This window comes from Homalodisca vitripennis, chromosome 1, assembly GCF_021130785.1.
Source record: "Homalodisca vitripennis isolate AUS2020 chromosome 1, UT_GWSS_2.1, whole genome shotgun sequence".
NCBI classification, from domain to species: Eukaryota; Metazoa; Arthropoda; class Insecta; order Hemiptera; family Cicadellidae; genus Homalodisca; species Homalodisca vitripennis.
In genome coordinates, this window is record NC_060207.1 from 58,238,608 (window position 1) to 58,257,500 (window position 18,893).

An 18,893-nucleotide genomic window follows, 5' to 3' on the forward strand; every position below is an offset into this window, starting at 1 on the left:
CGAAGAGATTTATAACCAAGCTTTAGTCTTGATTGAGGACATGTGTTACCTCATGTGTGGCAGTATGTTAGTTAAATTGGGAATGCCACCACCAAATCGCGGAATGAATGACGCATTTAATCTGGAGTTGGAGCGTGAACTTGAATATGATTCACGTGAATTAGAACAATTAATTCAAACAAATGTACCCCTGTTGAACCCCCAACAAAAGGAAGTTTATAGTACATTAATAAAGGCAATTAGTGATGGAAATGGTGGGTTATTATTCTTAGATGCCCCCGGTGGAACTGGAAAACATTCCTAATGTCATTGATTTTGGCTACTGTTTCGTGCAAGATCTGATATTGCAGTAGCAGTTGCTTCTTCTTGGATAGCAGCCACATTATTGGAAGGATGTCGTACGGCTCCATTCAGCGCTGAAACTGCCTTTGAATCTTCAAACCATTGAGCAACCAACGTGCAACACATCAAAGAACTCAGCAATGGCAAAAGTTTTAGTAGCGTCAAAAATCATTATCTGGGACGAATGCACAATGGCCCATAAACGTGCATTGGAAGCACTTGATAGAAGCACTTGAAAGAAATCTGAAAGCAATGCGCAATGAAGTTTTGAAGTTTTGGAGGCTCATTAATTTTACTGCTGGTGATTTCCGCCAAACACTGCCAGTTATTCCTAGACTGCTGCTGATGAAATAAAACGCTTGCCTAAAATCATCACATTTTGTGGCGTTATGTAAAAAAAACTACAGTTGACTGCAAACATGAGAGTTGAATTATCAAACGATCCATCTGCTCAAATTTTTTCTAATCAGTTGTTGACTATTGTAATGGTTGTGTTCCTGTAGACCAAGAAAGTGGATGATTTCATTTCCATCCAATTTTTGCACCTTTATCTCAACAAAAGATGAACTAATGCAAACTTAATTCCCAATATCAATACTAATCACAAAAATAACAATTGGTTGAGTGAGCGAGCAATCTTAGCAGCTAAGAACAAGGATGTGGATGACTTGAACTTTTAATTAATTCAGAGTCAAATTGATGGTACTCTGCAAACATTCAAATCTAATTGATTGATTGCGTAACAAATGATGAGGCTACTAACTATCCAACTGAATTTTTAAAACTCTTTGGAGATGCCTGGCTTAGCACCTCATAATTTACTTTTGAAGGTTGTGGTGCCATAGTATGCTTCTTCGCAATCATAAATCAACCAAAATTATGCAATGGAACGCGTTTGGTTGTAAAAAAATTGATGATAAATGTGATTCACGCGACGATTCTTAAAGGAAAATTTAAAGGTGAGGAAGTTCTTATTCCAAGATTCCCGATGATTTCTACCGATATGTATTTTGAATTTAAACGAACTCAGTTTCCGATTCGTCTTGCATATGCCATTTGCCATGACGATCATAAATCACAAGGCCAATCTTTGAGCGTTTGTGGACTAAATTTAGAAAATCCATGTTTTTCTCATGGACAAATTTTTGAGGAAGTTCATGTGGCTGCAAACCATCTGCTAAAAACAACTCATATTCCTTGCATTTGCATGGACAATAATATCACAAGGTTGACTGTCGGAAAGAGAAAATATTAATAAATTAATGTATCTGTGCACCCTTAACTGCAAAAATGTTGTATATCACAAGGTACTGACTGAAGAAAGAGATCAATATAATAAATTAATGTATCTGTGGCTTTGCTGCTTATTGCAATTTAAATTATTTTAGATAACTTACGAATTGTGTTTTTTAATTTTAAAATTTAAGATTAGTTGTGAAAGGAAAAAAATCACATAGGACCTAATTTGATTTATTTTTTTACTTTGTCTTTTATTCTGCACATTTCAAGCACCAATGTGGATGCTGTGGACCCTTTAAGGCGGTACGAAGTTCGCCGGGTCAGCTAGTTATTAATAGATAATATTATAATTTTTCACAAATATCAAATGTTTTATAGTGCATCAATTAATAAGAAAATAAAAAAAAGAAATAAAGTGACAAACTAACTATATGTAACAAAAAAGTGTTGAAAGAAATTCAAGATACAAAAACGTTTCAATTGTTTTGGGAATAAAAAAATATATAACTAGTTCTGAGTAAATTCCCATTTTTACTGTGGAAAACATTTCATAGCCTATTTTATAACTACGATAATTCTAACACTCCAGGAGTATGAAATCTCGGTATCTTAAATTATGGAGTCTCCTTTTTTCAAAATGGTATTGGAGTTTCCATTCATTAAAATTATGTTATTATGAAGTCTTCATTAACATGTGATATATATATATATATATCAATTTAAAATTTTGAATTCCATAAGCATTGACACCTGAATTGAAGTGACAGATCTAGAATTAAGGTTTACATGTAAATGTCATAAGTGTGTCCATGTGCATGAGTGTCACAACTCTAACTAATGTTTCCATTTATTTAAAAACATTGTATTGGATTTTCAAATTTTGCAGTTATTGAGATTTAAAAAATATTGTCACAAAATATTCAGTCAACTACTACTACTGGAAATTTATAGATATTTTAAAGTTAGTCTTTCCAAACAATTTCTAGTGAATACACAATATGTTCAGTATAATTATTGTATACATTTTTGATTATATGAAATTTTCATACAAGATATAAAAAAACTTCGTCATTCGTAATTTCAGGCATTCAGAATTCTATCCTGATTGATTCCTAAATATTAAGGATATAGATTTAATACTGATAATGTATAAATCTAAATATTAATATTGTTCTTTAGGTGCCAAGCTTCTTATACTTGATAATACATTCATTTTATTATAAAATATTCCTCATTAATAAGCCTACCTAAAAAATTCACAAGCATATTTCTAACATCTAAATCTCTATCTGTATGTTTCTACTCTAATATTTAATGTTGTAGGCCAAATCAGTATTACATCACTATATTTCAGATTCAATCTTGAGGTAAATACTATTTCTAAAACCTATCTAAAGGTTCAAGTTATTTACATTTATTACTTTAAATATACACTCTTCATAGAATTAATTATGGAAATTCTCATACAAGATGTTACAGTACTAAAATTAATTTTAGCATACATTTTTAATTCCCACTCTGATAAAGCATAAACACAGTTCAGTGACTTTTTGTATGAATTTATTTTAGCTAACTGATCTGTCGTGTCCGATTCCAATTCTGATCAAGCAAAAATACAATTTGGTGACAATTGATGTGAATCTGTTTTAAGTAACTGGTCTGTGTTGTTTGATTCCCATTCTGATCACCCAAAAACATAGTTTGGTGATATTGGTGGGTATTTGTTTTAGCTAACTGATCTGTGGTGTTTCATTCCCTTTCTGATCAAGCATAAGCAGAGTTTAGAGATAATTTGAGTGTAATTGTTTATGCTACCTGATCTGTGGTGTTTGATTCCCTTTCTGATCAAGCATAAGCAGAGTTTAGAGACAATTTGAGTGTATTTGTTTAAACTAACTGATCTGTCATGTTTGATTCCGTTTCTGATGACACAAAAAACATAGTTTGGTGATATTTGTGTGTATTTGTTTTAGCTAACTGATCTGTGGTGTTTCATTCCCTTTCTGATCAAGCATAAACAGAGTTTAGAGACAATTTGAGTGTATTTGTATGCTAACTGATCTGTGGTGTTTGATTCCCTTTCTGATCAAACATAAGCAGAGTTTAGAGACAATTTGAGTGTATTTGTATGCTAACTGATCTGTGGTGTTTGATTCCCTTTCTGATCAAACATAAGCAGAGTTTAGAGACAATTTGAGTGTATTTGTATGCTAACTGATCTGTTGTGTTTGATTCTGTTTCTGATGAAACATAAACAAAGTTTAGTGACAATTTGTGTGTATTTCTTTAGTTAACTAACTAATATGTGGTGTTTGATTCCCATTCTGATCAAGCAAAACACAGTTTGGTGACAATTGTTGTATATTTGTTTTAGTTAACTAATCTGTAGCATTTGATTCACTGGTGACAAATTGTGTGCATCTGTTTTAGCTAACTAATCTAATCTAAATCCAGAGATAAGGTCCAATTTTAATTTTGTTTCTGTGATAGGTCATAGAATGTGTATTCTTGTATAAATGTATCTGACAAAAACTTCCTCAAGTATCATAATCATATTCACTTTTCATTCAGTGGCAAACCCCATATCACCAACAATAAAATGTTTAAGCATAAGACAAATAATGTATCTGACAAAAACTTCCTCAAGTATCATAATCGTATTCACTTTTCATTCAGTAGCAAACCCCACATCACCAACATTAAAATGTTTAAGCATAAGACAGCAACATGTGTACTTATTTTACAACAAATGTGTTACATTGTATAGAATATATTATTGATATACTGTACTTTAAAATCAACCATTTTCACACTTAAAATAAATGACACTAATTTGTTAGTATAAAAAGTGACATAAAGAAGAAATATAAAGTGAATGAATAAAAACCCTACAATCACAAAATAAATTAACTAAATGGTAACTATTCTCAAATAAAAATAAAAATTTTGCTTGATTTTGAGTAGTTATTGGATAAAAATAGTCAATAAAAAATATCTATTAAGTACTAATTTATTCAAATGCTTAGTAATTAATTAAATTAAAAAGTTGGATAGATGACGAAAAAGAATGTAACCATATTTATTTTCTAAGTCAAGGCCAAAACACGAGTAAAAATGTAACAATCACATACTGTTAAAATACCAACCAAATTAGTGTGTCTTGTTGACTATTTTCCTACGATCAAGTTTGAAAACTAAAGTTAAAATTAATTGCACTGCCACCTTGAGGTTATTGATTGGCCAAAGTACAAGTCTAGAAGATTTAACCACTAATTAGCCTGACAATCTTTTTTTTATTTTTGACAAATAAGAGGGAATTTAAAACAACAGAGTGAGATATGAAGAATGTTGAAAATTAAAGCTACCTTTAAAGTTATTCTCTAAACAATTTGTAATAGTCTTCTTGTAGATGATTTTGTCAAGACATTTTTTTCTTTTTTATAACATTTAGGAGTTTTTATGATCCAATAGTTGGTATTTGTAGAGAAAACATACTTAGCTATGCTGATGAAGCCACAGGATGCAGTAGCATGCAAGGGAGTCCAACCCTCATTGTCTCCCTTGTTGACATCTGCCCCATGCTTCACCAGGAACTCCACCATGTCTAGATTGTCATCGATGCAAGCCTGCAACAGTTTATGTAACAATTAGTCACATTAATTAGGTACTTGGATGGCATACCAGTTCTGATTAACTGCAAAAAAGTCAATAGTATCAAAGCTACCATTATTTTGATATATAGAGTACCAGGTTCCAATTTAACATTGAGGGGTCTAAAAAATAATAAATGATTTGTTAAAAATATTGTTTATTCAGCTCAAGTAATCTGTTCCTAGAATATAATGCAAATCAACAAGCAAACAACCATAATGATGTATATAACAAATTTACCTAAAAACAAACATAATAACACATATGAATGTTACTAGGTAGGTAACACTCTTACTAGTGTGCCTGCGGATTCTAACTGCAATAAAATGTGGATTCAAGCTGACTCTCATTATTAAGTAGCCTTCTCATTAAAATAAAGACAGTATATATGAGTACATTTCAACAACATTTGTTATTTCTTTATTCAGATAACAGATCAACTAATTAAGAGTTTTTGGTATTTAAACGAGTTTTAGAAATTAGTGAAAAAAGGGGAACTAGTTTACTATAAATTCCAATTCATAGATTAAAAATTGTTAAAAGGTTGGTTACTGTTCAGAATTGCTGCCTTTGGGATGCTCTCCCTGAAGATATTAGAAGTATTGAAAGTCATGTGTGCTTTAGGGCGAGGGTCAGGGTCTTGTTACTAGAGAGCCTGTGGGCGTGACGGGCATTGGTGCTTGTAGCGTGTGTGAGGTCAGATTGTGTGCTAGAACGATTGAGTGTGTTTTTGTTCTTTTTCTTCTCTCATTGGCATTGTTAAGTTCATTTTGTATAATCCTTCAAAAAGAATTATATTATTATGTTTGTTACTTAACTTTACAAAAATTAATCTTGTTTACATTTTATTATAAGTGTATGTTACAATTTTACTTTGTAATCAATCATTATTAATTTTCCTTATATGATATGAGGTTAAATGATAAGAGAGATGTGCCAAACTGTTCCAGACACTGAACTACAGTGCTGAGTTTATGACAGCCGTGGACCAGTTTCAGCTAACAGTTCCATTGCAACAAAACGCTATATTATTCATTCGTTACGTCTCGTTGCATTGCATATATCGTATTTGTTCAATTGCCATGTAGCTAAAAGATGCAAAATTAATAATCAGTGCTTGAAATTCTAATTATTTTTACTAACACTTGAAATTAAAAAATTTTTATTACAACATTTATTTAGTTCAATTCAATATTACAAACTATCTCAAATATGGTATATTACATAAAAAATATTATGTATAGTTTGATTAGGATCAAAATTAAATGTGAATAAAAACATAAAAGAAAAAAATATTTTTTTTAATGTTTCACTACGGGTTAAAAAGTGATAAACAACAGTTAATTCCCAATCCATAATAAGTAGTATTGGAGGAAGAGGAAAGCAGGTAGGAATAATAATTAATCATCTATAAGCTTGTAATATATAGTATAGCGGTTATCTCATCGTTCCATGATCAGTACCATACATTGCAACATTCGTGTTTATCGCAACAGGCAGCCAATTGTTGCAATGGCCACATTGTCACTACAGTTTCAGTGAAACCATATATTTTTTCATTGCAACGGCAGACATTCGTTGTTACGACAGTTCCAGTGGAACCTTTAATATGTTCACAACAACATGTACCCAATCGGGTTCACACCGGGCTTTCGTAAAGCGCACTATGTTCCCTTGGGGAATACAAAAAAACATTGAAATAAATTTGTTGTGAAAAATTGGAAGGCCTACAAACATTTCTCGTTATATTTTGACGTTTAACATAAAAAAAGATTACGGTTTTTTGCCAACAAACCAACTTTATGAGAGGGGCTAGAAAGCTCTAACTAGCCTCTTTCATAAAGACATTTTTTATTCCATTTGATTCATTAGCCTGTTTAGCCTATATGAGATAGAAAGAAAGGGAGAGATTATAGCCTTACATAATTTCAAATAGTGCTCTTCTACAAGAGCTTCCGGTAAATTTTGTAAGCACACATGGTCTTTAACCCTATATTCCACACTGACAAACTTGATGTTCACAAAAGCAAATTCACCAAATAGTTTATCAGTTGGTATTACTTAACTATTATTATTTTATATTATATAAATTACTTAATTATATTATAAGCAAAGGCTTACAACAAACACTCTCGTTTGGAAATACACTAATCTACTGATTTGATCAACAGTCACTTAAACTTTGGATAGCTATAAGAAGACCAATACTCATAGAACTTAGTTGCAAGTAGTCAAATATCACATTAGTGAAACATTGTGAATCATAAAGTAAAGTGAACTTTTACACACTTTTCAAGATCTCTATATGCCTCATAGAACGTAGTTGCAAGTAGTCAAATATCACATTAGTGAAACATTGTGAATCATAAAGTAAAGTGAACTTTTACACACTTTTCAAGATCTCTATATGCCTCATAGAACGTAGTTGCAAGTAGTCAAATATCACATTAGTGAAACATTGTGAATCATAAAGTAAAGTGAACTTTTACACACTTTTCAAGATCTCTATATGCCTCATAGAACGTAGTTGCAAGTAGTCAAATATCACATTAGTAAAACATTGTGAATCATAAAGTAAAGTGAACTTTTACACACTTTTCAAGATCTCTATATGCCTCATAGAACGTAGTTGCAAGTAGTCAAATATCACATTAGTGAAACATTGTGAATCATAAAGTAAAGTGAACTTTTACACACTTTTCAAGATCTCTATATGCTAGTTTATAGTCATCAATTTAAAAAGGGAAATGTAATCTGCAACAAAATTAAACCTCATTTATCAGACCAAGCCACAGTTTGTAGAAGTCTTCATCCAAATTGTGTTTTATACTCGATTAAAAAACAAACATTTTTTCAACCAAAATCAATATAATGATAAAACTTCATGCTATTGAAAATTGTACAGAACACTTGACTCAGGTATACAACACAGCTACAACTTCATACTGACATAGATGGAGTATTTGACTTTAAAGTGTGCTGCTCAATCATTTCAATATAAATAACAAGTAGTGATGATACCCATAGGTTAAGTCGTAAACTGCTAACAAAAGAATTAGAAACATTCTTATTCATTTCAAGAACAGTAAAATTGCAGTATTATTAATTAGAATGTAAACATAAGTAACAAGGGTAAAACATCTGTTTAGGTTTAAAATAAATAAAAAAAATATTCTGAAATGAGACATAAGATATGGATGCAAAACTCAAATGTAAAGGTGCATGGAAAATAATAAAAACTATGAATAAAGAGGAAAGAAACATTATTAAGCTTATAAATAGGTAAAGCTTTTAATAACCATTTTATATATTTGGCTTCTTAATCACTAGTACATGAAACCAGCACAATGACAATGACCTTGTTCTTGAATATTTTTTTTTTTTTTTTTTTTTTTTTTTTTTTTTTTTATAAGGGGCGAAAAACGCAGCGGTTATCATCGCCCTCAAGAGAAAATTGGCACCTACTCGTATTTGGTGGTGTCAATTAGGCAAACATAGATTACATTCTATAAGAAAAAAATATAAATAGGAATGAAAGCAAGTAGTTGAGTAAATAATTTAAAATAACCTTAGAACTAGATAACAATACATGTAACAAGGGAAAGACTGTAAAGAGGTCTTAACCCATATAGGGGCTAAAAAATATTAAATAGAACAAAATAAGTACAAGGTACATAACATTAATTAAATAAACTGTAAAAACTTAACAAATTTTACTGCCACCAAGGTAGCTGTAAAGGGGCTAATTTGGCAGCTGTCATAATAATAATAAATAAAAATTAAATAATAAATTAATAAATATTAACAACAAACCGATAATCGGAATAGATAAACTTAACACAATACTATATTTTGTTCATCAGCGACGTTGCTTTCAGAAAACATAAAAGTGTTTGAGTTGCCGTCTCGTCGTCGCAGAGAATATCGTTCAACGAAGCTGGCAGATTCGAGTTGCGCCTATGTACCGAGTAGCGAGGGCAGTCAACAAGCATATGTTCAACTGTAATAACAGTGTCACATGTGTCGCAGACCGGAGGATCATCTCTACTCATGAGGAAGCCATGTGTGAGAAGCGTTATGGCCTAGCCGCAGGCGACACAACACAACCTCCTCACGACGACTCAGGCGGTTCGCTGTCTCCCAGAGTCCAACGCAGTCTTTAATACGACGTAACTTGTTGTTAACGACTGCCTGCCACTCGGTATTCCATTTGGCTTTCAGTTTGCCCTTCACTACCGGAATAATGTCGGAGGAAATTATCCGTGCGGTGTAAGGCTGGAGTTCCAATGCTTCTTTGGCTCCTCTATCTGCCAGCTCGTTTCCGGATATTCCAATGTGGCCAGGTACCCAGACAAGAAAGACAGCAACAACCTTTGGACTGAAAGGGACGACAAAGAGTGCCATATTTCGCGGATGATGATGTGTTTTGAAAACATGTCGCTGATGGCTTGTATACCACTAAGGGAGTCGCTGCAGATAACCAATTTTTTAGTCATAGGAAACGTTATATTTAGGGCCTTTTGGATGGCTGTTAATTCGGCCGTGAAAATGGAAGAGTCGTTGGGGAGACGAAACCCGTATCGTCTAACCCCAGTGACGAAAGCACATCCCAGTTCTACAACGTTCCTTTGACCCGTCAGTATAGACAACATCGCAAGGTGCGAGGCTGCCTAGTATTTGACGGAATTCTTGTTGGTAGGACTGTTTCTGGAGTGGAGACTTTTTTAAACTTAGAGAGATTTACAATAATTTTTGGCATTGAGACGCTCCAGGGTGGGATATCACATTGATGAACGAATTTAAACTGGTAATCATTTAGGCCTATTTCATAAGCGTAGGATTTGGCCCTAACGCCTAAGGGTGAAGGAAGATTTGGTCTCGCTAGGAAAGGAAATTATAGAGTGGATTTCGCAGAGGACCGGTTCAAACGCAGGGTTTTCTGGCTTTCCCTGAAAGAGCGTGAACATAGTTTAGGGACAGTTGTTGTCGTCTATGCGAAAGAGGGGATTCTCCCGTTTCTGCGAGAAGACTATTAATAGGAGAAGATCGAAAAGCTCCAGTGGCCAGTCTTAAAGCAGAATTATGGACTGGGTCAAGCATTTTGAGAGCACTGGGTCTTGCGGGACCCATATGCTTGACATCCATAATCTATACAGGAACGGATGGTGGCTTTGTAGAACCTGAGCATGCATGTCCTGTCAGCCCCCCATTTTTGTTCCGCTTTAAAGCTCTCAGTATGTTCAAAGCGCTTCACGCATCGATCTTTTAGGTCTTTCAGGTGAGGCACCCAAGTTAGCCGGGTATCAAATGTGAGACCCAGGAATTTGATATTGTCACAAGTAGTAATTCTCTGACCCAGCAAAGAGAGCGTTGGCTGCTCAACGGTACGCATTCTGGAGAGAAAACGATGGCTTTTGTTTTAGGTGGCGAAAAAAGAAAAACCTGTAACTCCGCACCACTGTTCAAGCCTGTTGATGGTAAGCTGTAAAGCTCTCTCCCCCACCGCTAGCTTCTTTGTAGAGATGTAAATAGAGAAATCATCTACAAACAAAGAACAGCGCACAGGAGGGGTAACGCAGGACGATATGTTATTGATTGCAATGGCAAACAGAGTACAACTTAGAACGCTACCTTGTGGAATACCATTTTCCAGCGTGAAGGAATCGGAAATGGTGTTCCCAAGTTTGACCTGTATGGTTCTTTCCGACAAGAAGCCCTGTATGAAAGAAACCATGTGGCCCCCTACACCCCAAGATATTAAAGCATTTAATATCCCCCTTCTCCAAGCCTTGTCATAAGCCTTGGAAATGTCGAAGAATACGGCGATCAATTGTTTTCTTTCAATAAAGGAATTCAGGATTGCCGATTCCAAGGCAAGTAGATGGTCACTAGTAGACAGGCTTTGTCGGAATCCGCACTGGGAGGGTGAAAGAAGATTATTTTTCTCCAGAAACCAAACAAGACGTCTGTTGACCATCCTTTCGAATACTTTGCAGAGACTGCTAGTAAGCGAAATTGGTCTATAGGCTCCTGGAGAAGTTCTATCTTGGCCGGGTTTTTGGAGAGCGATAATGTGTGAGCGACGCCAAGAATTAGGGAATGTGTTTTCTAAATATATTCTATTATATAATTTCAGAAGATCTTGTTTTCCATCCTCCGTCAGGTTCCGCAACATAGCATAATGTATGTTATCGGGACTGGGGCAGAATTTGATGTCGCCTTTAGTGATGAATCAAAGTTCATCAATGGTAAAGGGAAGGTTTAAAGGAGAGTTGTTATTGATATTTAAATTTAGAGGATGTCTTTCTGTATTTGTTTTGAAATTTTGAAAACTCCCTATTGTAAGATGACGTTTTTGAAATTTCCGCAAAATGTGAGCCGAGTAAATTGGAAACTGTCCAAGGGATCAGTTACCACATCGGTACCATTTTTCAGAGCAATAAGAGAAGGTGGGGGGGTCTTGCAGCAAACAGATCGAAGCTTCCTCCAAACATCAGATGCAGGAGTTGTTCGTTTTATTAGATCTGTGTAGTCCAACCCAGGACTGCCGCCGTCTCTGTCTAAAAACCTGTCTTGCTTTTGCCCGTGCTCTTCTGTACCTACTTAAATTTTCTTCATTCGGTGATCTGTTGAAACTGTCTTTAAACATTTTCGACGTTCCTTTAGAGCCGCCGAACATTCTTCAGACCACCAAGAAACCTGGCGTTTGTTTGGTGAACCTGAGGATTTTGGAATGCTCCGCTCTGCGGATGTTATAATATTACATGTAAATAATTCAGTGGCTGTATTTATGTCGTTTAGTTCGATATTACTAGTTTGAGAAACCATGTTCTTTTTGTACTCGTTCCAGTCAGCCCTCTTAATTTTCCACCTGGGACACCTGCCTGTCGAAGACGGAAAGGATTGAAAAGCCACGGCAATGGGCGCATGGTCACTCCCTGACAGGTCGGGAAGTACGGACCAATGCACTCGAGTTGCCACGACCGGACTGCAGATTGACAGGTTCGATTGCCGACCATATGCCAGTCCTAGGGCACATGTAAGTGGCCGACTCGTCATTGAGAACGACCGCTGTCACTTCATCCCACAATCCCGCAACCATGTTACCCCTCGATCAGAATGGCTGGAACCCCAAGAGCGATGGTGTGCATTGAAATCACCAACCATCAAGAAAGGAGAAGGGAGTTGGCTGTACAGGTCACGGTAGATCATCAAGAGATAAATCAAAAGGGGAAGGTGGAATATATATGGAGCAGATGGTTAATTTAAAAGGAACGTCGATTGAAACTTGCTACTGCCTGGAGGTTTGTGACGATGTTCAAGGCTCTAGCATTAACAGAAGAATCTGCTAGAATAGCCACACCTCCACAGGCAATTTGTTGGTGATGATCTAAGCGAAAGATGTCATAACCATTTTGTTTGAAACGAGTATGAGGAGACAATTTTGTCTCTTGTAGGCAAATAAATTTAGGTTTTCTTGTATTTATAAGTAATTTTAAGTCTTCAAAGTGGCTTCTCAAACCATTTAATATTCCATTGTAACAGCATATATTTAATATTATATATTTTATTTTGTGCTAATTCATCGTAATTTTTTTTCTTTGCTTAGACACAGGACGGAAAGTTACCATGAACAGTTTGGAACTCCGTCTGCATCTCCAAAGGGTCCTCAATCATATCATCATCAAGTGATAATTGTGAGGATCTGGACGAGGATGAGTTAGTCTTTTTTACTAGGGATTTTGATCTATTGTCTGATTTTGTTTGAATGTTCTTCTTTAGTTTGTCGGTGAGTTTTTTTCTCTCTTCCAAAGATAAGGCAGGTTTCGTATTTTGTTGCACCTTATCTCTGAAAGTAGGAGTAACTGTTGTGCGGAGCTTGAATCTGTGTGGTGGTCTTAGTATGGGGCGTGTGGACTGCTTGGGAAGGATTACTGGTGGATGCCAACGGATGTTGTCCGGTACCGGTTGCAAGCTGCTTTAACCAAAGCAGCAACCTTCTCTGTTAAATTAAGTACCATAACCTCCAAGGCGGTACATGACGGGCACTGTGCGGATTGGGACTGGGGCTGAAGCAGCTTCGGAGTACGAGACTCCTTTTTAGGGGTTGGAGCGATTCTTCTCCTATACTCTTTGCGGGCTTCATTGAAGGAAAGTTTGTTAAGAGTGGCAATCTTCAATACTTCCTTTTTCCTCTATGTAAACTCTACACTCCTTCGAGGTGGCCGCGTGTTTGCCCTTGCAGTTTACGCATCTGACGTCGTTCTTGCAACCTTCTTCTTGGTGGCCTTCATCGCCGCAACCGGGAACCAAGTCTCAGGGCCCGAGCATGTCTTAGTAGAGTGCCCGAATCTCTGACAACGGAAAACACCGCTGCGGATTTTTGAAGTATGGCCGTACAGTAAGGGATAAGTACCCAGCCTTGATAGTTTTTGGGGGTTGAGGAATTGCAAAGGTCAGTATTAGACCAGGAGTAGGAACCTTTCTCCCATTCTCCGTCCGAAGCATCCTGACCACATCGGTTTACCATTTCGCATTGCAGCTCGTCCTTGATTTCTTCCTCACTACACTCCATCAGGTCACGGCAGAAGACGATTCCCTTGGATGTGTTCAGTGAGGAGTGCGGTTGAACGACGACTTCCACCTGATCAAAAAAACTCGTCATCTGAAGGAATTTCTTGGCTTGGATGTAGTTCGCAGCCTCCACCAAGATAGTTCCATTCCTTAATTTGTTCACAGATTTAGGCTGACCGCCTGAGGAAACAAAAGCCTTGTTGATAAGGAAAGGACTAACCTTCGTTAGGGTTTTGCCCTCATCCTTATGGACTCTCACGATTAGATATAGTGGAGTTGGAATGCTCGTATTTTCAGCTCTTACTTTTTCTTCCACTTTCCTTTGTTTTATGTATGATTCATTTTCAGAATCCGACAACTGTCTCTTTTTCTCTGGATCGTAATCTCTTACTCCGAATTCTTGCCCTAAGGGTGGGGGTGGTTTGAGTATCCATATATAAGGTCACCAGCGCATCGTGTTTAGCAGTGCGGGCCGATTCACCCAGGAGCGGGCATGCCCTCGGGTGTCCCACAAACCGTAGCTTAGGGGACAACCCTACCTCAGTTCCCCGAGGCCCGGTTTTCCATCGTTTACCAAGTCGGGAATACGCGCACAACTTGGACTCGCACGTGGGCAACAGGGGCTCCGACACCCCTGCCTACTGAACACTTCCTGACCAAGGACCGAAGTGGCTGGCTTCTGAACCAGTACATGACTTACGCCTCGGCAGAGACAAGCTCACATCAGCTCTCACCGACACCAGATAGGGCACCTAGTGCCGGCTTAAGCACTCCCAGCGAGCCATGCACTGGAACGGTCAGAGGACGGGTACTTATAGACCCTGGAGGGGGATTTGGTAGGAATTAGGGAATGGTTAGGTGGGAAGAGGCAGTTTAACGTCATACCCAGGACGTCTTGAATATTTATACCACTATATAATAGGATATAACAATGTTTTTTAAATTCTAAAAATCAATGAGTTTTCTGATGAGGTTGTGAAAGACATATACATAACATTAGAGCCACTTACTTATTTATAAGATAAAATATCTTTATTGTACAAACTTTTGACAGGTTTATAAACAGTGTAATACAAACTGGCGCATTCTCAAAATATAAAATACTAATAATATAACTAAAGTAACATCAGCCAAAACTAGAATAACTAGTTTAAAGACATCATTTAAATATTCTCCACACCTAGTAACAATTTTCAACTAAAAATTCATGTAATTTAGCAATTAAAAATTTACTGGAAGTTGTTATATAAACATAATTATATATATATATATATATATATATATATATATATATATATATATATATATATATATAGTGATCTTCTTTCAAAAAAGTTAAATTAGGTATTGGATAATTGAAAATGTTCTTATGTCTAGTGCTCTACATATGTTTCAGCTTAATTGTCAAATGACAAGGAATCTCTCTATACTGTTATCAAATTTTCAAAGATATAAACGCAAAGCTAAGTTAAAACTTTAGTTTGTTTGAATAAAAGTCACCACCGTTGCTCTCATTATATTTTTTTCTGAGCTTTTAAAGTATGATGTCTGAACTGTTTGATGCTCCCCATATTAATACACCTGTATTACACGTTTTAACACAGATTGCATGTAGGAAAAATGAACAGTTTTCGACTTTCAAGACAGACTATCAGCCAAAATCTTGAATGCAAATCGAAATGAATTTAACTTTTTTGATAAATATTGGTTGTATTCTATAAAATATAATGTATGATATTTAATATATAGCATCTTTATTTAATAAGATGCGGGAAACAAGGAAGGTTTCCCCAAGCATTGGAATTAAGTGAATAAAAAAAATTACAAATATAATAAAAACATTTTTCTCTATAAACCAGCACAATAAAAGTGATTGAAACAGTGAAACAAACCCTCACTTAATTTATTATAATTTACTACCATTCAGATTGTTAAAAAACCCTGAGAAAAAGTCAGATTACAGTTTTTGTACGGAAACTTATTAAAAATATGATGCATGAGGCCCATGTGATAAAGATAACCTTACTTAATTATGTTTATGCTACGATAATATAACTTTGAAAAGAGTACATCGCCAGGAATACAAGCAAATGCCTTCTTCAGTCAATTAGGATAGTCATCACTTTATTTTCAGAATTAAGAATAATCTGTTTATTCATTGTTTTTAATATGTTTAAACAAGGAAGAAACCCAAGTAATTTGCATCCTGTTAACTAAATTATCAAAAATGTCATCTCAACATTAATTGACAAACAATAAAGTATATGTGACCAATAAAAATTGTCAATATTTTGTAATGGAAGAGATAAACTAAAGATGGTGCTATACAGTAGCTGCCAATATTTATGGAGCTGTGATGGAACTGGTAGTCTTGTCGACCCTTGGCACTAGCTGTAGCTTCATTCTGAGCCGTATTTACTCAGATTGTTTGGCTGCCAATATGCAACTATACAGCACACAGGCTCTTTACAACACTTCCACCAACACAGATTCCTCACTTTTATCCTACAACTGCCACAATGACTCAAGGATTGTACGTAATTGATTAGACATGTAACCTGAAAAATTACACTAAAATAAGGCTGCAATTACTAATCATAATGAAATACTCAGTGCAACCATAATATATCTGATGAATGATTGCAAATTTGAGGACCTTAAGTTTCAGGAACAATTTATTCTCAAATTGCAATCAGGAATATCAGAATTATTGTTCAGTGAATGTAAGTGTTCCTTAAGTATTACAGTAATGTATGACAAATTTGTTTTTACAATTTTTTTATGTTCAGTAATAAAATGTTTGCACAAAATATTGATACTTTAGATATGAACAAAAGTTCTTAAAAAGTAATATTCATACAAAGCCAAGACAAGTGCGTGAGGTGGTGGGACCTTGTACGCGCAGTGCCCAAACTTGTTGCAATAGTTGTCGAATCTGTGGTAACCGCCTTCAGAATGTGATTTAGTGCACATTTGAATCACTTATAGAGAGCTCGGTGTGTTCATTCTATATGCGGCCATTGCAACATGTACCATGTTTGTCTAATTTTAAATACGCATAATTATGTAGTACAGTCGACTCTTGATAACTCGAATTTCAAGGGAACGGCTGTTTTCTTTGAGTTACGTATAGTTCGACTTAAGAATAGTTCGAGTTATAAAGGTAATATTTCACTAAATTCGACTTACAGAGGTAATTCGACTTACAGAGGTAAAAAAAAATAAAATTCGAGTTATAGAGGTGCAAATAAACTATGTTTTTTATTCCCTACATCCTTTACAAAACTAATGTATGTACTGTAACTACATACAGCATTTGTACTTACTCTCACACTGCAATGTATGCCTACAATTCATACGTACATACAATACAAAATTTCGAGTTGTAGAGGTAATGTATTTAAAGACTTCGACTTATCTACTGAACTTCGAGTTATAGAGGTAATTTTTCTATCACTTCGAGTTATTGAGGTAAAATTCGGGTGCAAAATTAATTCGAGTTACGCATGGTTTTTTTTCGACTTAGGCAGGTTTCTCAAGGGAACGGAAAAAAATTCGAGTTATCAAAGAATTCGACTTATTGAGGTTCGAGTTATCGAGAGTCGACTGTACATTTTATATCAAATATCGCATTAATTGAAGGTAATCTTAAAATTAAACATTAATTAAGCAGGAAACATTATTCAGAATTCAATGTACATGTTACATTTTATATACACCATGTTATTACTAAAATGCATATAAAATGTGCATTATACAGAACAATTTTTGTATTGGCAATAAAGAGATTAATATTATTACAAAGAAAAGTTTTATAAGTCTTATTGTAGATGGTATTTCAATATACACTGATGGCCACTTTTCACAGTAGGTCAATGCCAGTTTTAAACTTGATTAATGATATAGTACAAGGGGGGATGCCCTATTAAATAATCCCTTGGTTAAATTTTATATTAATTTCAGATAACTTTATCAAAATTTTATAGTAAAAGAATAAATTTTCTATATTCATTTAGCTATGAATCGTACATTTACAGAGATATATTTACAACAAAAATCAATAGCATACACATTTTGAGGCAATTTGTACATTCTATATGAAGCTGTTAGGAATTCTGCGAACTAAGACAACGCACGTTTCAACAGAACGGGGAATCTGGTCCAGAAATAAGCGGTGATCGGCTCTGCGTCTGACCCCGCTGCCGCCCGTGCCGGGCCGTGAGCCTTCTGTGCAGTACAACAGCAATCAATCTCTGCCCTTTGTAAGCAGTTTCGATTCTATGATCCGGACCGGCTACAGGATTTAAGTTAAAATACATACGCAAAACAAGGTCGTACGCAAAACAATTTTATTACCGGTAAGGCCGTGAGCGCACTCGGTCCAATGCCAAGTTCAACGTGCAATGCTCCGCTCTTCCATAAATAACGGCCGAGCGGGGCACAATATTGGCGTCTGAACGGAATCGGACTAATATCCAGAATGCTGTTTTTCAGATGAAAACAGAATCTTTACTGTGAAATCCACAACATTGGGAATAAATCTCCTAACTGCCTCTAAACCCTTTCTGCGAATTATTTACAAACAGTTAAATGTGTTCCAATTCCTTCAAGTCTTGGAACCATAGACGACATTTTATGGAAGTTATTTACGAGTACTTTCAAAGAAACCTCTAATCGCCTAGGGGTAAGGCTACGGCCCTAACCGAGAAGTCACAGATTTGATATCGAAACAGGCAAAATAAACATTTTTCAAAACTTTTGGAATGTTAAAAGCATTTAGTTAATGTTCATTTGCATTGAAATAACACCACCATACCCCACTAATAATGCTTCTCTCCGCGTATATGGCACATTACTGATGAGATATCTAACACTTTGATTGTCTTACTTGCCTCGCGGTTGTTTTTTTATAAAATAAAAAATAATTTTTAAACACTTTTATCCTTCCAACATACAATGTGGAGTTGTTACTTAAATTGACAGTTTAAAGATTCCTGAATTCTTTAAATATGATATATAAATCACATCATGAAGCGAATCTTACTTGTTAAATTTTGATGCAACTCCCCTAGTGTAGCTCTACTTAA

At 35.4% G+C, this 18,893-nt stretch overlaps 1 protein-coding gene across 8 annotated transcripts in view; it reads right to left on the bottom strand.

The window, feature by feature from the left end:
• LOC124362207 (protein phosphatase 1 regulatory subunit 12A-like) overlaps window positions 1-18,893 on the bottom strand; it is a 176,899-nt gene that overhangs the window by 135,516 nt on the left and 22,490 nt on the right. For all 8 annotated transcript variants that reach the window (XM_046816564.1, XM_046816573.1, XM_046816555.1 and 5 more), the window contains exon 2: window positions 5,077-5,207. In XM_046816564.1, coding sequence (XP_046672520.1) covers window positions 5,077-5,207 — 131 coding nt within the window. The remainder of the gene's footprint in view (window positions 1-5,076; window positions 5,208-18,893) is intronic.